Below are 22,096 nucleotides of genomic sequence, written 5' to 3'. Positions count from 1 at the left end.
CCAGCTGTCAAGGCTCTGGTCCTAGAAAACAGGATTTTGTTACTGTACTACGCTGTTGGGCAAGGTCCTAAAATATGGCACTCTCATCAAAACCTGGTTTGGACCATTCTTTAAAGTGATTATGGTCTCTGAATGCCCCCAAAGATAGACCTGTTTGCGACACTGATGGCCCAGCTGACTAATGGAGCCAACATGTGTTGGCCTAGAAGGATTTAGGATATCAAGACTTAGAATTGGTGATGGGTTTGCTGTAATTCAAAACAGAAATTTTCTTCTGTGGTCTCTGGGGGTGGAATAGGAGATATAAGAGGATAACGCCTGATGCTGCTGTCAGACACATATACTTTCTTGTGCCTTCTGCTCTTTGATTAGCCACTTTTTTTAAGAGAACAGATTTGTTAAACTACACTTCAAACAAGCTGAGAAGTGAATGCATTTCATTACGTATAGCTCACAGGTAATGGGAAGCACTTCGTTAAAAGGTTGAAGGCTACTGACAAGCACCCGCTTACTACATGTTCTAACAGTTTAGGGAGAAGAGACCAAAGAGGATGAGAAAAGACAAGAAAGACTTCCTAGGGAACAGAGTAGCAGCAGCATGGACCTCCCTGGAGTGTCCTATCTGGTCAGAGACATATCACTCTACCCTCTGTCTCTGAAAATAGGACACTCTTACAGAAGTCATTCTGACACAGCTGAGAGTCTCATGATTTTTCCTCATTATGGTTGATTTTATCAAATTGCTGTCATTACATGCCTCAGTCTATGGAGTCCAGACTCCCCCCTCTCATACATGAGAAAATCATTAACTCAAAGCTTCTATTAAAACACAACTGGAGAACTCCAGATGCAAAAATCCAACAAAAGGTGAAGTTGTTGAAGGGCACATACGAATTCACACAGACATTATTTGGAAATGTGTCATGACTGCACAAGGAAGAAAAACAGAAGCTTAAGAAAAGAGTTCAGCAAAAAAAAAGTGCAAGACAGTGAGAACATCGTAACAAGTTGCATATGCCTCTGCACCTACCTCGTAGATGATAATTAATCTCAAATGATGGTACACTTGCTTTCAAAACAGATTAATTTGAAGTGGACTGGGAGGCTAAAGAACTCAACACAAAATTTGCAGACACAAAATCCAAAAGCTAAAATTTCTGGAATTGACCTTCAAGTTGCAGAAAAGCCTTTAGTAAACTTCCACCAATTGCTTCTAGCATGGTGTAACAACAATGTGCAAGGCAGCTTGGAGGAATCTGTGCTACAGAGTATTTTAGCAAAAGCAAGATAAGAAAGAAAACAATAAATGGGTGGAACACAACAAGCCTTTTAAAAATTTAAGAAGATGGTGGAGAGGGAAGGAAGGAAGGGAGGGAATTCAGGGAACTAAAATACGATTAGTACCTTTGCTATCTGGCTGCTATAAATTACATATTTACCTTCTTCTTTGCTTTAAATCTGAATCTTCGCCACTGTTTTGATTTCTCCTGTGACATTAAGGAGGTTTTAATGAAATACCATTGGGTCACTTATTACAAATACACAAGAATACCCACCTCAAAAACAAAACAAAATAAAAAAAAAAAAGCAAGCAAAATTTTACCAAAGTTTTTTCTTCAGCATCATTTAAGGCAGAGAAAAGGCATGTGCTTGTTTTAAAATTAAAACCTCTATAGTAAATTGTAAAGGCATGATCCCATTCAAACTCTCATTGCAAACCCCTGACTTGCAAGGTTAAGCACAGTATGCTGGCTTTTAGAGTTTCCTACTGTTTCCAGCATAGCAAAGCCTGATGTCTTCCTCTTAATTCCAGTAAAAAGTGCATAAACAACATGGCTATTGTTATTAAATGGTTGAAAAAGGAAAGTGCATTAATAAAACTAAGATTCAGGGAGACATAATTAGGTTAGAATCTAGCTACTATTGTCAGTCTTCGCTGTCTCACATATAAAAAACATATTGTTGGTGTGGTGGCCCAAGAGAAAACTTGCTATTGGCATGACCACCTGTCCACTGAGTAGACCAGCCAATTCCCAGATGATAAACACTCTGCATCTCAAAAGATTTCCTACTACATAGTGCACAAACACTGTTCTTGGTACAAGACAGTTCCGCACTGCGCATGCCTACCTCCTTTGTTTTCACAAAGCCCAGCAAGTCCTCAGAATAAGCTAGCAATGAATCAGAAAATCCATTCAGGAAACACACTGCTATTACTTTCAAGGGCTCTATCTAACGGTAAATCAACATAACTCTGTTGACCTAAGACAGAGCTACAGTGATTCTAACTTAGGCAAGAGGTCACAAAGCATACACCACAGGTGAGTTTCTTCACTCCTGTTCTAGACAGCTAATGGCAGATAAAAGTTCTGGAGCAGCACAGAAACATGACAATAATAAAAGCTCCACATCACACTAGATTTCCTCACAGACGTGGCATCATCAGAGATCTCTTTCAGGCTTTGAAAGCCAAACAGATGATCACTTCAGAGATGTCAGAAGGAGACATAACTCCCAACGTGCTGGCTCAAAGGCAATGAATATGGGAGAGGAGCTATGCTTGCTATACTTCACAACAGATCACAGCAGCAGGTTACCTCAGCAACGGAAGTAGCTCATTCATTTAATCTCTGCTGCACTTAAGCGAAACAATGCACTGAAAATACTGCTCTGTATTATCAGCTCATTGTCAAGCAAACAACATACATCATTCTTTTCCTTCACTACAGAAAACCAGCTGCAGCAACTGAAAGGATCTTGCATATGCCAATAATGCAATTTCTCATATGTTAACATCATTTTCCTAGTACCCAGAACAGCACAAAAGCAAAAGCCTACCTTTTCAAAAGCAGATCTGGTATTCTTGGTCTTTTTTTGACTAATAACTGGCCCTTATAATACCCTTCTTCCTAGGAACCAGCTGCATCTCCAAGAATGTTTACTAAACACAGAGCCTGCAAGACTTCAACTGTGAGAAGCTAACAGTTAATTAACCCCAGGGCTCTTACCTCCTCCGGACTGGCTGCTCAGACTCATTCTCACTGCCACCTGATGGGTTGCGCCGCCGAGAGTAAGGAAACTTTGGTGATTTATTGCAGTCACTGGGAGAATTATACAGCCCACTACGGTTAAAAAGGAAGAGCAAACAGGTGGCTTTAAAACTTCCAGGACAGTTAGGCCAGGTGACTGAGAGTCAGATAAATGAGAAGACTCACACACATATGCAAATACAGACAGTACTGCTTTCCAGCAATAAGTATTTTACATTGAACCTTAAAAAAGTAGACAAGACCTCTTAGCATTGCAAAGCCAACAGCTCTAAGCTTACAAAATATAGAACCAAGTATATATATTCTTTTAGCATAATAAAATTTCTGTGCTTTAGAATGAGTTATCCAACCCAGAACAAGGCAATCAAATGTACTTCTGTTCTTTCTGTTTTCCATAGGTATAAATATGAAAACGGTATTCCCGTCATCACATACATCTTCATCACAGAATAATGCTTGGGACCATGAAAAAATTTTAGCTCCAGCTCTCTGATGTTCACCCACACAAACCTCTGCCAATGGTGTGGATGTTCCACACTTCAGGTTATGTACTTTAGGCTGTGTGAGATCCAACAGGTTGGGTGGTTACAAAATTAGATGTAGATTATCAAATGCCTGTATATATTATCCTGCGATACCTTCCTACAGAAGTGTAAAGGCCTCTTCCAACAGTGTAACAGAGCCTGTGATGGAGTATATATCACTCTAAAGTGGTCTATTGATGTTCCACAACCTTTCTGAGGAAGGATGCTAAACTCAATCACACATCTTTATCTAACATTACTTAGCCCTTCGCACAACAGCTATGTGGTAAATATAATAGTCTCACCCAATTCCAGTTAAGGTGTATCTCTCTGCTTTCCTTAAACCCTCCAGCCTTCAAACTGAATACATTCTTCTTGCCTGCTTCTGCAGACTGCTGATTACAGCACTGATCTGCACAGCTGAAAAGTTGCCACAGTTCATCTCAATGAGAATTACTATTAGAGGCTGTGAAAGTCTCTGTGCAGCATACAGTCTGCTTATGTGTCTAAAACTGCATCTTCCTTTAGAATAGATGAAATTGCAAAAAATCTTACCATTCTTTGGCTGCTGGGGGATTAAATTTCCTGCTATCCTGAAAGCAATTTTAACACTGGAGCCATAATGCAACAAACTGATACCACTTCTTTAAAAATCAGAAATAAATGTCTATCCTAGCAAGAGTATGATTGCACACACTGCCTTGTGTCTGAAAACTTTCGATGTTTACAGGGCAAATCATCACAGTACCCAAAAGACACACCATCTGTAGATCTGAATCATTACATAAAGGCAGGACTCTACTGGATTACACCTAACATGCTGTCTAGTTCAGAAGCCTGTTTCCAACAGTGGCCACAAGCAACCACCTACAGGAAGCTAAAAGTTGAACACATACGTCAGCGCCCCAGAGCTCTCTTGGTACCCCACTATTCCCAGTCCAGGGGACTTTGTGAGCCAGCAGCTATACCTCTGTCTTCAGAAGCCCTTGGGGATTTCTCTCCCATAACTCAACCAGCTTCTCCCAGAAATCCAGTGAACATCAGCATCCCTTGTAAAGGAGGACCACAGGTCTTCTACTCACAGCAAGTCAGTACTCACTACCTTTCTCAACCCTTTTAAACGACCTCTAATAGCTTCATCTGAAACTCCCAAGTTCTTACGCTGGAAAAACACAATCCTGATCTCCTTCTCCTTTCTCTGTACTACTCTTGATTTTCCAGACCACGTCCCCTGACAGATCTCTTTCCCAGACTGAAGGAAGAGTCCTGCCTGGCCTATGCCCTTGCTCCTTGTACAGATTTCTGCACAGTCATTCACACCTTCGATTACCCTTGCTGCCCCACTGCAACCCTTTTCCTGAGGTAGGGACATCTGAATTGTACTCATAATTCATGAAGCAAACAGGTGATCCACAAATTTATGTAATGTCATAGTGCTTTCCTCCTGCTTTCCTAATAATTGCTAATTGTTTTTTCTGACTGCTACATAGTTCATGTTTTCATGAAATTATCCATCGTAACTCCACAGCACCTCATTTTACTCAGAAATCTAGAGGTATTTATTTGCTGTGAAGCATCTCTCTTTACACTTACTGACTCAGCATCATCTACCATCTAGCAACTCCCCACTCATACTTTCAAGTCCTTCTGTTACTCTTCACAGACAAATTTCACTCTAACTACCCTAACCAATTCTGTCCCATCACCAAGTTGTATCATCCCTTTTCCAGGTCTTTGACAAATATACTGAATAGCAGAGACCTATGAACAGATCTCTGCGGAAAGCCACTGGTGACTTTTATCCACTGACCACTTCCTTCTACACCTACTTTCCAAATTTTTACCTGATTATTTATCCATGACAGGACCTACCTTCTTATATACAATACAGATTTATTATGATCTGTTAATACATTAATATATCATGATCATAATATTATGATCTGTTAATACATTAATATATCAGTATCTTTCAACCTTTTGCCATGGCATGATGTTTACCACTGCACAGTACCTAGGACATAACAGAATCACAGAATCACATAATCACAGAATCATAGAATCATAAAATCATAGAATAGTTTGGGTTGGAAAGGACTCTAAGATTATCTAGTTCCAACCCCCCTGCCATGGGCAGGGACACCTCGCACTAAACCGTGTCACCCAAGATTCCACCCAACCTGGCCTTGAACACTGCCAGGGTTGGGGCTTTCACAACTTCCTTGGGCAACTCATTCCAGTGCCTCACCACCCTCACTGTAAAGAACTTCTCCCTCATATCTAATCTAAACTTCCCCTGTTTGTTTGAAGTCATTCCCCCTTGTCCTATCGCTACAGTCCCTAGTGAACAGTCCCTCTCCAGCATCCTTGTAGGCCCCCTTCAGATACTGGAAGGCTGCTATGAGGTCTCCACGCAGCCTTCTCTTCTCCAGGATCAACAACCCAAACTTTCTCAGCCTGTCTTAGTATGGGAGGTGCTCCAGCCCCCTTATCATCCTCATGGCCCTCCTCTGGACTTGCTCCAACAACTCCATGTCCTTTTTATGTTGAAGACACCAGAACTGCTCAAAGTGCTCCAAGTGGGGTCTCATGAGAGCAGAGCAGAGGGGCAGGATCACCTCCTTCGACCTGCGGGTCACACTCCTTTTGATGCAGACCAGCACATCTGTTTTCTGGGCTACAAGTGCACACTGAAAACGGCTCACGTTCAGTTTCTCACTGACCAACACCCCCAGGTCCTTCTCCTCAGGACTGCTCTGAATCTCTTCTCCGCCCAACCTGTAGCTGTGCCTGGGACTGCGCCAACCCAGGTGTACACCTTGCATTTCACTTTATTGAACTTCATGCCTCGCCTTACCTCTGTGGGCCATTTTCCTCCCATGGTGCACTTGTTTTACTTCTTTGTGTTTCTGGGCTGTTTTCATTTTTCATCTTTTTAAAGCTAAATAAAAGTACAGATATATTTATTTTTTAAAAACCCATAGTGTATAGTTCACATGTTCTCTCCCACAGACCTCTTAAAAATTAATCATAAAGGCACACAGTCTTTACAGAGACCCACCCTGATATACAGCTATTTGTCAGCTATGTGAAGAGGGCAAACAGCTGCTGTGTTGAAGAATTTAATCTCTCCTAGGAAGAGAAATTGGAAGGAAGGGTCAGGGGAGGAAAGAAGGACCTGTAAATCAGATCTACAGGCTCATAATTATGGCAGCACTCAGAGCAAACAAGAGCAGATGTTTAGGCAAAAAGTCTAATAGAGCTAATATACAATATGCTCTCATAGTCTTCCACAATATGCAGTTAACCAATTACTGAATCAGAGGCTTTATCTGCTTTTTATTCTACATAACACTTGATGGAACTTTCTTCCATAGATCTTCTCAAACACCACTTGAACATTTTTAATTTCTGGCTTAAATAGTGCCTGGTAGCAGTATGCTCCAGTATTTAACTATGCCATAAACAATTATTTAATTTTATTTCAAAAATTCCACCTGGCTCAAAACTTCCATCCTGTGTTCTTCACTACCTCTGTGCTTACAGAAAGAACCTATGAATGATGGTTCCCTAACCACAGACTCCACGCCATAGTTTTTTTAATACATTTTTAACAACTGTTCCATCTCTTTTCCAAGTGAAAAATTACAGAATATTTAATCTCTCCCAGCACAGGAGGCACCACATACCCCTAATTATCCTTATTATCCATTTTCTTTACCATTTTTCCAGGACTACAGCACCTTCTTCAAGACAAGGACAATAAAGGCAGGAAGGATGGTAACTACTCAAAACGTGACAGAACACAAGTTCACAGAGTAGCATATTCTTCTCATTCCTTCCCCAGTAACGCCGTATGTTTTCTGTTTGCTAGACACCGAGCATAGATTTGACAATATGAAAGAGCTGTCTTTACTGACTGCTGCAAGGTAAAGTATCAGGACAGTCAAGATAGTCATATGGCTTAAGAGACTTATCAATCTTTGCAACCAGTATCCCATCATATTATTGGAAATGGTTGGGGGGGAACAGCAAAATGCTCCAATTCTTCCTTTACTCCTACCATTCTCACAGTGTCAGGTTTCACAACTTCCAACCCATTAATTCACTAACCCACTTTTAACCTCAGCCTTTGGTTACTACAGGTCACTGAGTTAATCATTTAATTCACACATAGCAAACACAATGCAAAGCTATAGTACCCTTTATCAGGCAAGTAATTTTCTTCATACTGCATCCATTAATTATTGACTCAGATGTGCATACAATCTATTCCCAAGCTTTAAAATATGTGCCTACTACAGACCAAGCAAGTAACTCAGGTAAATATATTTCCATCCTGTATTGGCTAAAACCAATTGGTTTTGCATAGCATGAACTGTTGAACAATACTTAGATTGAAGCTGTGCTTGAAATTTGAAGGGTGTTCTCAAATCTTAAAAAAGGGAGAAAGGGAAAGGGAAATTATGCTGGGAGGTGATTTCACTGCATTAGATTACTAGGCCATTATTCATTCAGAGCAGACACACACTTAACAGGTAGAGAGCTACAGCATGGCAGCTCTTCAGACACTAGTACTATCTCCAGGAATACAGCTGCAAAAGGAACTGAGTTCATTCAAAGTACTTAAAAAGGTTAGAATCTGGATTTCATGTGAGATTACTGTTGTTGCAGGTTTTTATGGTTTACCTTGAATTTATATCACTTATGCAGAAGTGACCAATTATGCATCTCAACTGTGAATGACATGTTAAACTAGGAAAACTCCGCTTATAAGAGCTGCAGAAAGCTCCTTTGCGAACATGACCAACAATTAACGCAAGAATTACATAGGATGGAGTAAACTAACTACCAAACTATGAGCACTCCACGAAGTATGTGTGCTGCCTGTCATGCACACCAAGGCTGGCAGACCCAAAAGGTGTTTTACATGTGCAGACAGAGACAGGGAAAACAAATAAATTTCTAAACGCAAGAAAAACAACTTCCAACACTTTTTTGATGTAAGTGATTATCACTGTTTAAAACTGTGACTCAGTGAGAATCTGCCTGTGAATTGCATTTAAACTGTCAAGTTTAAAAGGTAAGAAACTAAACTCAGAAACCTTGAAGCTGCCATGTTGAAAGCCCCCTATTTTGGTTCTTCCTGTACAACAGGCTTATCCATTTCTTTTTAACTGTTCATTGCTAAAAATTTATACACAGCATTTGTAGCACAAGCTGTAGTAAAGAGCTACTACTCCTTCCCAGTATGATTATCTGCAGTATGATATCTATGGAATAAAGGTATTTCTTGCTTTGTACCTTTCTGCCTCCTAACAAATCACAGAATGGTTGGGGTTGGCAGGGACCTCTGGAAATAACTTCATACAACCCTCAGCTTGAGCACAGTCACTCAGAGCCAGTTGCCCAGGACCATTCCCAGACGCTTGCTGAATTATCTCCAGGGCTGGAGATACATCTCTGGGCAACCTGTGCTCACCCACCCTCATAGTGAGAGTGTCTCCTGATGTTCAGAGGGATCCTCCTGCATTTCAGTCTGTGCGTATTGCCTCTGGTCTTCTCACTGGGCACCAAAAGCCTGGCTCTGTCCTCTTTGCACCTTCCCTGCAGGTATGTATATAACTTTGTATCGTTTTCTCCTGAATGGCCTAGCTTCAGCATGACCAAATGACAAAATTATAATCTTTCTTTTAACCCATGATCAGTATAATTTTCTAAGGGTTAGAATTTTTGACTGAATTCCTCTCTTATTGAAGAAGCAATTCAACTCAGCTCTTCTTTTCTGGGTCAACTGTTCCTATTAGGAAGGTCAAGTGTTCCTATTAGGCACTATCCACTAAGAATTTGCAGTAAATCTTTAAGATCCTTTCTCAGAGGTCAGTCCAGATACCCAGTACCTGAAGCACACAGCTTCAATGGAGAGATAAGGACAAAGTTATTCAGCTCAAAAAAACTTGTCAGGGTATGAGGCATGCAGAGACAGACATTCAGGCAACCAAGCAAAAAACTTAGGTGCTGAGTTTTCTACTCACTGTTTTGTCAAATCACTCTTTTTTTATTCAGGCACCCGAATTCCACCTAAAATTAAGGGGGGGGGGATATAAATCCCTTTCTGAATCTGAGCCTCAGCTCTTTCTCTGAAATGCGCATAATAACCAAGGATTCATTAAACACAGCACTGCTCCCAAGGATCAGCACAAACACTCATGAGCTTCGTTCTGGATTAATGGTGTAACAGGAAACGGACTCCAAGATTAACAGCACTGCTGGAAGAGAGGCCATGCCCAGCTCTTCCCTCCACACATGGGAAGCAGAGCCTGCCCTGCAAAGGGGCAGAAAACTTATGCCCTGAGGGCCCTGCCAGCCAGCCCACAGCTCCTGGGGGAGAGGCACACAGAACTTCACACAACTACCCTGACCACTGCCCAGTGGGTCATTGTCTGTTTTTTCATATTTAAAACTGGGTCTGTTTACTTTCCCATTAACTTGCCCCAGTTTGTCGCTTTCCAAAATCTGTCACTTGGAATCCCTGTTGCAGGTTCATCAGAAGATTGGGGTTTGTTAAAATTAATTACTGGGCAACACTCTGACCTTTGTCAGCCAATCCTGAACTTAAGGTTATGATAAGCTGTTACTAATCATTACTAAATGTGTTCCTCTATCCAGTGCAATACACAATGTCTTCGAAGCTAGAAGGGAACTTCTGGTCTACGTACCTTTTCACTGGGGAAGGCGCAATAATTTTGGTAGTTCCTTCATTTTCCCCATTTGTAGTAATCTGGCTCATGTTCTTAGATCCTGGAAAAAAAACCCACAGAATAGTCCTGTAGCAAATATCTTGCACCCCTATTCAGTATAATCACCTACTGAATACAGTGTAGCATGAGAGATATGATACACAAGACATCTGGTACATGCACTACTTACTAAGGATGTATAAAGATCACACTTTTGTGCCTTACCCTCCTAAGAAACTTTAACATGTTTAACATGGGGGAATTTATTACTCTTGCACAGGAGACAGAAGGGTTTGAAGCTGTTGTTCTCAAACTGAGTCTATGACAGTGCCACCAGGAAGGAATACTCTGCTTACTCAACAATAAGAAGAAAAGCATCAGTAGAATTCAGGCTACTAAAAAGCTTGAGGATCCCCAATGCAGTAACTATGGCCTCTAAAACAATTGTTAGATTAAATGGTAAAGCAAAGTAAGAATGTTTGTTCTAAGAAACCATTTCAAATTGATGTAGTAACACAGTGCAAGACAACATAAATATATCCTAAGTTATGACCAGGAAAATAATAACTGTAAATCAATGGATTATAAAATTAATAATGTAAATAGAGACAAGAAAGAGTTAATACTCTGACGGTACCTAAGCATCAGTTTCAATGAGTCAGAAACTTTCAGCCAATATTTGAAAGTTACCTGACTGGTTTCCAACTTTGTGCAAAACATTCTTTCCATTTTGACTCTATATTCATGACTGAGGAGCACTGAGGGTCAAAGGAATCTGTGTATTTCACACTGGGTTAGTAAGTCACATGATAAGATTATGCTCTATATATGTATTTGTTCAGTATCATGAACAAAAAGAGAACTGTTCAGCTTGTTATGTAGTAATTTATTAATCATCAATACAAGTCTGTCCTACTGGCACTCGGATTTTTGTTTCCATGCTGTGCTATTAATATTAGTTTGTATTTTTCCTTCAGATCACACATTCTCTTTCCATATAACCAGCAATTTCAGTTATTTCTTACAAAATTGTTACCACCTCCAGAAACAACTGCTAAGTAAAACAAAGCAATACAGCTGATGATGTATTATCAGCTCTGAACAGGATATATTCTGAGCATGTTCACTGAAGATAATGAAACAGATTGACTGAAGCCTTGGAAGACTGCTAACAAGGAAATATCATGTCGTCTAGGACAAGCAAGCAACAGCATCTTAGTGTAGTTAATATAGCGGTATAAACTCAAAGCCTTTTTGTTTGGCTAAAACATCTTAACGTCTTAAATTAAACTGTGGTAAGATTTTGCATTGTAAGCTTTCTCTACAATCCCAGAGAAAGAATTTCTCCACAATCTCCCTCAACTTTCCATATCAACCCTTTGACATGTAAAGTCTCTGGACTCTTCTCTACTTAAGCACAAATACTTGAGATACCCTAAGGCATCTTCTCTGGCCATCAACTGCCTTTCCTGCAGGTTAAATCTGCTAGTCTTCTGCAGATGCCTCGTATGCTGCAGAGGGTCTCAAGTGTACTGAACTTTTCCAGTAAGGTGAATGCACACAGTTTGATTCCCTTTTACAGCCTCCTTGATGCTGATCTGTGCATTCAATTTAAATAGACCACTACATTTTCAAAACTCAAATGTCCAAAACCTCAGGAGCCTGGCAAGCTAATTAACTTGTCATGTCTGTTTATCAACTAAAGCCATTTCACTGACGTTATCTGAAAGTACTGTTTATATTTAAATCAATTCATGAAAGCAGTAAATAGTGTGATTAAAAGGAAAATGTGTAAGAAGAGCTCATGCTTTGCACTGTGTGTTACTAAAAGCCTATAAAAATGAATGCACTTCCATATGCCTACACTAGCATAGCCTCCTCTGTGTTAACGTTTATCTGCCAAACTAGTTTCCAATCCCATAGCCTTAAGGGTTTGTGCATCTTGCACCACATGCATGAAATGCAGAAGCAGTCACATCCATCCTTTTACAAAACCTAGGATTTAAAATAAATTTTAAAGTGTAAAGCTCAAGGTAAATAAATAAGTAAATAGACAAAATTACCCCAATTCTAAAATTTAACTCTCAAACCCAGTCTCAAAATTTTCTGGGAAAAGATCTGTGAGTTTGAATGAGCCAACCAATGGTTCTAGTTACCATGACTGAGGTTGGCAAAGCAAGGGTAATGATAGGTGTCTGTGGTAATATGTAAGGTTAGTCAGGGCAGGGAATGTGACTGTCTGTGATCGCTTAGGGACTATTACAGTACAGACAGTATTTTAATTTTAACACCCGTTCCGAATTCTCCACATGGCTTTTAAATCAGAATGGTAGCACGTACTTTACACTAGTTTATACAACTACCCCATGTGCAAGGCAGAAACAAATCAAGCCCTCAGCTACCAAACAAGAAACCCTAAGCAATGTGTTTTTCACTACTGAATAAACTCAGACCTACAGTAACAGGTCTGGTCACATCAATGTTTGCCCAGAAGGGTCATTCCCAAGAAGCTTTTCCCAGGCAGCATTCAGCCAAAATAATGAACACCTTCACACAACACATACTGCAAAATCTGAACATTATCAGTCCTGCCCTAGGAGGGTAAAACAGAATGAGAGATCCTATTCCAACGCTGAGTTTATCATATGCAACCAGAACAAAATGCAACTGTAATTCCCTCTCAGCTGAAATGTAATAGAAGAATAAGCAAACAAAACAAGCTACGCATACCTCACATCTAAGACTTCATAGAACAAAAGAAACCCTTCTCCAACTGAACACCAACTTGAACACCAACCTAACCATACACAAAATACAAAATTAAAAAAAAAATAACCAATATAAAAACATTGGTTGCACAGCCATTGAAGTTTCCTGATGTTTTTTACATTAACCCTAGAACACCTGAGATATGAAGCATATTAAGCAAATGACCAAAGGGAGTTTACAGCATTTTAATCCACTGTAATCTGGATTCTAGGAAAACAATCTGCCATGATAAAGCCAAACTGTCTGCACTGTCTAGCCTATCAGAGGAATCAGTCAATGGCAGTGGCTTTTATACAAGAAAGTTGGTTTCTCTCTCCTCACAGTATCATCTCCACCAATCCCTCTCTTAAAGCACGAATATTTTTACTGAAAACATGAAAGTATGTATTTTCTGTCACTGTCTTGAAATCTAGCCCAACTCTAAACCCAGAGTTCACCAAGCGGCTGCACTCCTAATGACTCCAGCATACTTTAATGGACCAGTGAGACATACATACATTAGAGGTTCAGTTGTGCAAAAGAAGGTATCCCCTACCTTCAGGTGACAGGGAAAAAAAAAAAGATCAGAACACATACTATGTAACTGTTCATAACACTAGAGCATGTATACAAAGAGAAGGAACAAGGGAAAACACTTTAATGAGATGCCAGAGATTAGAGGCTGTAGGAACTTCACACCATACGATGGAGGCAATGAAGACTGCATATGCTATAGCCATGCTTTTGTAGCTACTGGTTCAGGTAACTGCTCCCTAAACCAGCACTGTGGCTAGTCCCATTACTGGCACCAAGAGATAAGAAACAATATAAAACTAGAATGGCTAATTGAACTGGCTGCAAAAAAGTAAGTCTGTCATGCACTTGACTTTGCAATCTTAAGAAAAGGAATAAAAGTGAAGTAGGAGGTGAAGAAAGATGCTGCACTTGGAGAAGGTGAGAGGAAGTTACTGTTAAAGAACTATCTGTAAATGGTTACTGCATTTTGGGAGAATAATAGGAACTCAGACTTTCATTCCAAGATGTTAATTATAAGCCATGTCCACCTGGATCCTAATTTAATTGGCATCTGGTGGAAAAACTTTAAGAAATAAGTAGTATGTGAAAACTAAATCACCCTGTTTAAAATGTTGAACAAGGCATATTTAATCTTATTACACCATACTAGAAAGACGAAATCAAGAACAAAGGACTAGCCACCAATGATAACCACTGGCATATTCTCACTATGGAAAACTAATATTTATTTTAAGAAGAAATGTCATATTCTTCTCTCAAACAGTTCAGTGAGGGAAAGTTTTAAGAAACTTGTGAAACTGTTTACACTACCAGGCTCATTTCCAAGATAAAAATTATTCTATAAAAATAAAATCTACATTTTGTTAGTATTTTTAAAGAAGTGATGTTTAAAATATATCAATCAGATATGAGTTATTGTGTGAAACAGAATTGACTACATCCAAGAACTAGTTTAGGTGAAAGAGGGTGCATTTTTCCTAGTGACAAGCAATAGACTGTCGCATGGTGTCTGACATAGGGAGAAGTAGTGCCTCCAGCATCTGAAAGCCTATTTAAATGCTGAAAGAATATTAGACATTTATCACCATGAATACCTGAACACAAAATGAAAAAATAAAGAGTAAAAAATATGTTCATTTACAGGGACAGATGGAATTTGAATGACACTGCTCTCTTCCTTTACTCATATATTCAGCGGGAAATAAAATTCATTAAACTTAAAAATATTTGACGTAATACACCTGCTGCAGTGGAAAATGACTGCACACTTGGAACACATGGGTGATCAATCAAGTTGAACTAAAAGCAAAATAACTCAGATGGGTGATACATATTACATATATATGAGTATATATGAGTAAAATGGTGAAAAAGCAGCCATTTTATTTTAAAGTAAAATAAAGCATTTAAATCCAGTTAAACAACTCTCCTGTGTTGCCTGGAAAATTCTGCATCACATTACACCAGCAGAACAGGCTACAGTATTTTCTGCACAACTGAACTGGAGACTAATGAGGTGGAAAATGTTCTTCATCTTGAACTACCACCCAAAGAATGGGACAGCATGGCTGAACAAAAGCCCAAGTCATTAGGCTCAAGGGTGAACAGTTCCTTGTCCGTTTGGGCACCAACCAACAACTGCAGACACAACCAAAAGATACCATAATCAACAAGGAAAGAAAAGCAATCCTTCTGTTAAAATAAAATAAAATAAAATCATAACATAAAATCAAATAGTTCTGTTGTAAACTGCTTGTGTTTTTTAATTACACTAAACTTTAAGAACCACTGCAGCTAAAAGGAAGAACACGTATGTTAGACAGCATCCAGAATAAACATGGCAAGTTTACACATATATATACCTGCTCTCTTTATACAATGGTGACCCTCAGAAGTTTATAATGCCATATTAGCCCATGAGAAAGAGAAATCTGCTTACGTTTTAAAGGCCAGACAAGTTTTTTCTCCAATTGCTGACACACCACACATACACTTAACTCCATGCATAAGTACGACAGAAATCCGTGCGACTGCTGTCATAGATGAAGCTAAGCACACACACATAGTCACGTAGAGAACTGGAGCATCACCTTAGAAAAGCTTTTTGCCTCTATTACTGTATTTCAGAAAATATCCATTATTCTGGGCATGACTCCTGTGATCTGTGTTTAATTTTGCATGTTTCCTCTAACATCTGTAAAAACTTCCAGCTTCCCTTGAAGCTGCATTCCCATGCATCTTCAGCATGAAGAACAGATTTGCAGCTCACACATCTGAAGTATGTTAAAATCGCAGGGGGCACGTCACTAACTTTTGTTCCACTTAATATCAAAATAAAAGAGATAGTGCCCTTGAACTGGTAAAAGGATGTGTAAGAGAGACACCTTGGGTCAAGCAGCTGGAAAAATAGAATACCAGTCAAGGTATAAAATTCTTCAGTAAGAAACATGACTCCTGAAAAAAACACGTTCTCGCTGTCTGTTTTCAAACTTCCCTTTCATGCTTTACATTAGACCTACAGACACGGGGTTTTAGTACCCATCTCTTTTACCCACGAAGTTGGAGGGTTTAGATCCAGTTAATGCCAGGTATAAAGACTGACCTAAGACAAATGAGAGAATCCATTCTGAGAGAATCTTAAGGACACTGTGGCAGTTCTGAGTCCTGTCTCAAAAACTAAATGAACCAAAGACTAAAGAAAACATCTCTGCATAGGCCCAGTAGAGAAGAACTTACCTGCCTGTTGCGTTCTTTTGGGGTAAGTCTTGCTGCGACTTCTTTCAATGCATTGGTCAGGCCGTGGGAGCTGCATGGAAAGGTCTCTGGTCATTTGCAAAGATGTTCTGCCACTTGAAAATGCAAGGAAACCATGAGAAAACACTTGGAAAGTTACCAAAGAAATAGAGAACCTTTAGACTGGGGGGGGAGGGAGGGGGGAAGGGGAACCAAACCAAAAACGCATGGGGTTTGGGCAGCACATTTTGTTAGCTTTCCACGTCTCATCCCAGCTCTGGTTCTCCTGCTAAGTAGCACTACCCTGACTTTAGTTTTTAATCAGTCATTGGCAGAATCATCAACAACCATCATATGCCAACCTCTTCTATATTAGGCATTTTCAACAGGACCTAAGCAACTAGAACAAAATGCTTGTTTATTAGGAATAAGAAGAGACAATGCCACCTTTTGTAACCTCAAATATTCTAACATACGATTTTAAGTGATTTGATTACTTTCTGAATTCTTTTTCTGAGTTTTCACCTCAGCAAAACACATACTTAACATTGCTCAGTTCAAGTTAGTAACAGGCCTACTTCTCTGCCATGTGGAATGACAACCTAAAGAGCATGGAAAACCGCATGCAAAGCAAGCTTTAATAAGGGAGTCTCACTAGCAGAGGCCCAAATAATAATAAACTGTGCAGAAGTCCTGATTACCATTTACAGTAACACTCTTCTTCATTGCACAATTTAAATAAGTTACGAAGTTTAAATAAATCCTTTTATGCTCATTTTAATGTTCACCTGCAGTACAATGACATAGAAGGAAACACGTATTGTTAATAGCAAGTGCCAAGCAACCACACAGGCATCACTTACATAGATTTTCTGAGTTATGCGAATACCTCCACTAAATATTGGCTGCATTTTCACCAATAGCGCAGATGTACTCAACACTGTAGAATTTTTATCTTCTCAAAATTTGTAAAAGAATTAAAGGGGAAAAAAAATAATTTCACCATACATCACAGTAATGCTGCTTTTTGATGTTTAATGGGTTTTTTGTTCCTAAGTTAGCCAGGAAGCACTCCTGCTCATTGGCAACCATGACAGCCTTGCAAATTCCAAAAGCAGTTTTAATAAAACATCTGCGGATAAGACCTTCCACACACACTAACACCTCCATGTATTAACTAAAGCATCTGATTTTAAGAGAAGGAAATTGCTTTCCTGAAACTGTTTGTCACCTAACGAGAAGTAGAAAATTAAAAAGCAAAAAGATAGTACTACTGTCCCCACACACGCACAGTCAAATGCAACTCTACTTTGAGCTAATGATGTGTACAGATACACATCACTGTCACTGCTTTTGCTGCTAAAACAGTGACGAAAGGTAAAAAGGGGAGACAATCAAAGCTGATGGATAAGCAAAGAGAAGATTCTCAAAGCACATGTACATGCTGTTACTTCTGCTTTGAATTCCAAGAGAAGAGTTAACATGTCAATCAGCAATTGATTATAACTATTTATCATAAACGCTGTATAGGGTGCAACTAGATGTCACAACCCACATTTCCTAGAACATCAACTCAGGTCAGAGAGAGTTCTCACGAATCACTGCAGCAAAACAGGGAACACTTCATATTAGAAGGGAAATATATACTTTCATGTTTTCTCGGCAAAACTAACATTATAAACATAGCTGTCAGCAATTACTACCATCCCAACATGACAAGCCATACCACAGATTACCCTTGAAACTTATTTAAAAAGGAAGAACTTAAATGCACCACCACCAGGAATAACATGAATGTAGTTAAATGATGCTTCATGGTATGTTTTTGAAATTTTTTGTATGTCCTGTTCAGTACAAAGCTTTCCCTGTCCTAGGACCAGTGCCCTGCTCCAATCTGCCAAAATGGTCCAACAGAGGAAACTGTGATCCACAGTACTCTGGCCGGAATCCAGAACTCCTATCCACTTTTACAGATGGGGTGATGTGGGTCAGGATCCAACTAGAAATCCAAAAGGCAGTACAATCATTCCCCTGTCTACAGTAAGGAGGAGGTTACTTATGTAACCAGATATAATACATATAACTGGTATGTATTATACCAGATAACATGCCAGATAATGTGGTAACCCAAATAATCTGGATTACTATGAAATATGCTGAAGAAGAGAGAAGATGGGACAGAAACACACCAGTGATCTTTGCTGGAGACAATCCAGACTCAGTTACATGAGCTCAGACTCAGAACTTGTATAGTCATCTCTCTATTGGCAACACCTATCTTACAAATGAAATCTTACATCCAAAGGTGAATCCTGACTGACTGAAAACAACAAACTTAAAAATACGAAGTCTCAGTAAAAACTACTGGGCTTCTGACATCTTACAATTTTAGCTACATCCTTTATCTGCTAGTCCTTTGTGACACAGCAGCTAAATCTTAAACCTACTCTCCGTGCCAACTCAGGCTAAAATTGAGACTAAGTCCTCCCTATACACCCTGAATCTGAAGCTACTGCATCTTTTAGAGCTTGCAGCCTTGAATGCTTACCCCAACTTGACAGCTATTCCACTTAAAAAAGATACCCACACCTCCTTTCAGGCCTGCCCTCACTTTTATTCTTGAATCAACAGCACTGCACCAGCGGTACTGTTATAGGATTAGACATAACCATTAGGATCAAGAGCCTTTGCTCAATTGCACCTATAAAGAAGGGCATCACAATTACACACTTCATACACTTCCTTGCACTAATCCTTTGCTAATTCCCAGAAGAAAGGTGGCAGCCAACATTCCTCCTTGTCCTGGTATTCCCCAGGTTTCAGGAAAACCCTTTAGCACATTAACATAATATCACAATTTAAAAGGAGATTTTGACTTAAAGCATTGCCAAGGCTGCTCACACTTTCACTATGGGCTACAGCAGGCCCAAGCCAACTCTGGGGATCTGGAGCATGAGAAGTAACCCACATTTACTCGCAAACTGTTGGATTCCCAAGGGGAGTCTGCTAAAATGACCCTGATTCATGCTTTGTCAGAACTGCTCTGAGTCACAGCCTAGGAGGGGTTTTTCTTTTTCATTGAAGAAAAGAGGAGAAACGAAGGAATGAAGAAGGAATAAACTGAAGTTTAAACAATTAAATAAATTTACCTGTACCGATGTTTATAACCTACGGATCCAAACTTGCTGAATTTTCTTGACAGAGAGTTTGATTCATTCTCTGGCACTCTATGTAGTTTGAAAAAAAGAACAAGAAATTACACAGATAGGTCTCACTTACAGTCCCCTTCCTAAAAAAATAAAAAGAAAAATACAAACTTCGCGTTCCAAAAAAATATTTTTCTGCTAGTTCCTCTTCATTCCTACCTACGGGCACACTCTTACAGGGTTGAGAGCTCCACAAAACCATGTATATGCCCTCCTCTTTTGAGTACACACTTCCTTATTTCAGGATCTAATATAAACTGCTGGCAATAGAAGGTTTTTGCTTAATATTTCACAGGAGCAGGCAAAAACACCATCCCACAGTAAGGAGACTGCAAGAGGGATTATGAGCTTACTCATTCACAGCACTGCTAAACTCACAGCCAAGCATCTCATCGATCAGTTTCAAGCTAGACACCTCTGCACATTGCTGGTGGTGGTTTTGCAACAGTGAGGAAAGTGTTTTGAGATGTGTAATACTGGAAACATTTTATACATTTCAATAAGTAATATTATGTAAATTCAGTGAGACTTTCTATTAAAAACAAGATTTCTGTACAGTGTAGAATATAGTAATGTCTGAAATCCAATGGCCTCATTTACTTGATTAAGTAAATGCTGCTACAGAAAATTTTATGGTTAAATATGTAAAAATGTGTGTATCACCTTAAATCCTGCCACATACGTTTGTGGATACTTCTGTTAAAGGCTACTTTATGCAACCTGAGATACTGTTTTGAAAAGAATTCTATGACAAAAGAAACAACCAAAAAAAAAAAACCCAACAAAAAAAAAAGGAAAAAAAAAGAAGTTAATTACTGTTTCACATCACTGGAAGAAAATGGAAGGCATCACCTTTTAAAAGCATTCTATAATCAAGAGCAAAAACGTGTTTTCAGGCAGCAAACCTGTGTTACACCAGTCAGAGTGGTGAAACACAAGTGTAAGTACTAAACTGTCCTAAGTAAGTAAGATGTTCTTACTCAACACAGTAGCCTTGCTTTTGGTTAATGAAACATCAGCTTCTACATCACCCACCTGAAGAACATATGATGCTCCACACAGCATTTCCAGAGATGTTTGCATGTTGTTTTGTTACGTGCTTCAAAAAAGAAGGAAGTTTCATTGCACTGAAAACAAAACAAAACAAATCAGTATTGTTATGAAGGACTCTGCCAGTGAAGTGAATCTTTACTTACTGAGCACAAGAACTGACCATCTCATACCAAGGCACATGAGAAAAGATAGCAGTATGAAGAAAAGCAGGTCTTATAATTCTGTAGAAATCCTCATTTAAAGGAGGTATTCTTTTCGGTTTCTTATTGCCTGAAAATAATTATTTCCAGAATCAATTCCTTAGTGTTGTGAAAAACAGAAGAAAAAGGAGAAACAGAAAACAAATAAAAACAAAAGAGAAAGGAGATAATTGAAACACTTCCGTTCCTCCATTCTTGTTCATAGATACCACCTTTTTTCCTAGTTAAAAAGGACAAGGATTTTTTCAAATATAATGGTTTTGATGTTTTCTGAAACTGCACCTCAGATGTCAAGCAAAAATATATTCCCAAGGCTCTGTTAAACAGTATAGAAAAAGTCAAGAATAAGTAAAAGAAAGAAACTCAAGATTTGTGGTAAACTAATAAGAAAAAGCAACACAAGAGAGAAAATGCACAAAACACATATAGAGAAGAACAAAGGTGAAACTGGAAAAAAAAAAAAGATGAGAGGAAGGAAATTAAAAAAAACCAAAACATTCACTTCAAAGTAATTCAGAATACTAGGAAAAAAGTCAAAGGTAAAAGGCATAAAAAATCTCTTACGGAAGAGAACAAAAAAAGATTATTGGGATCTTAAAACTTAATCACTGGAAACTGGCAGTCGGTAGAGCAGACATGAGAAAAAGGCAGGGAGAGATGAAAGAGAAGTCCAACACATACGAACTATGAAACACTTCCAGTAGGCAAGAAAAAGCAACAGACATCACACTGCCTGTTTCCAACACACTAAACATTTAAATATGTTCACATAAATTACACTTCCATATATCTGTCACTCTGAACTTAAGTGTGCAGTTTTGTATCCATGATTTGAACAAAGAATGAGTGGTCCCACTGGTATTCAGTGGTAGGATACCATCTGTAACAAAACTTAGTCTATTTCCCTACTATGTGAATTACAAAGAGGGTATGATTCATACCACTTTGAGCAGCTGATTTTAGCAAATGGATGTCCTTGCGTTAGTTACACTTCTGCATTGCCATGCATATTCAGGTAAAGAGTTCTGGCAAGTTTCTCCCACTTTTCATTTGATGAGGTATACTGACCTGCAAGCATCTTGCAAACTGTGAACTAATTCAGTATGTAGTCTAGAATTCAAAATTTCAGCTCTAACAAAAGTCACCTGTATCTCTATTAACAGCTGCCACGCAGTCACATAAAATCACAAATCACCTGCTCAAGCAACTTTTCCATCACCTTGAAACAAGTAACAGTGAAAGACAGAACTTTGCACCTGTGGTTAGAATGATTGAGATTCATTTCCTGACAAGAACAAACAAACA

At 39.1% G+C, this 22,096-nt stretch overlaps 1 protein-coding gene across 1 annotated transcript in view; it reads right to left on the bottom strand.

Moving 5' to 3' along the window:
* Positions 1 to 22,096, bottom strand: part of EPB41L4A (erythrocyte membrane protein band 4.1 like 4A) — a gene marked incomplete at its 5' end in the record, with an annotated part of 63,269 nt that overhangs the window by 9,228 nt on the left and 31,945 nt on the right. Inside the window, 7 exon segments of the mRNA XM_010020844.1 lie at positions 1,440 to 1,487; positions 3,009 to 3,122; positions 6,432 to 6,515; positions 10,294 to 10,375; positions 16,336 to 16,448; positions 19,482 to 19,559; positions 20,574 to 20,665. Of these exon segments, the coding sequence (XP_010019146.1) occupies positions 1,440 to 1,487; positions 3,009 to 3,122; positions 6,432 to 6,515; positions 10,294 to 10,375; positions 16,336 to 16,448; positions 19,482 to 19,559; positions 20,574 to 20,665 (611 nt within the window).

Source organism: Nestor notabilis, unplaced genomic scaffold (assembly GCF_000696875.1).
Source record: "Nestor notabilis isolate BGI_N333 unplaced genomic scaffold, ASM69687v1 scaffold4908, whole genome shotgun sequence".
In the NCBI taxonomy this organism is placed as follows: Eukaryota; Metazoa; Chordata; class Aves; order Psittaciformes; family Psittacidae; genus Nestor; species Nestor notabilis.
Note: the sequence above shows the minus strand (reverse complement) of the source record. Positions and strands in the feature narration are given on the sequence as shown.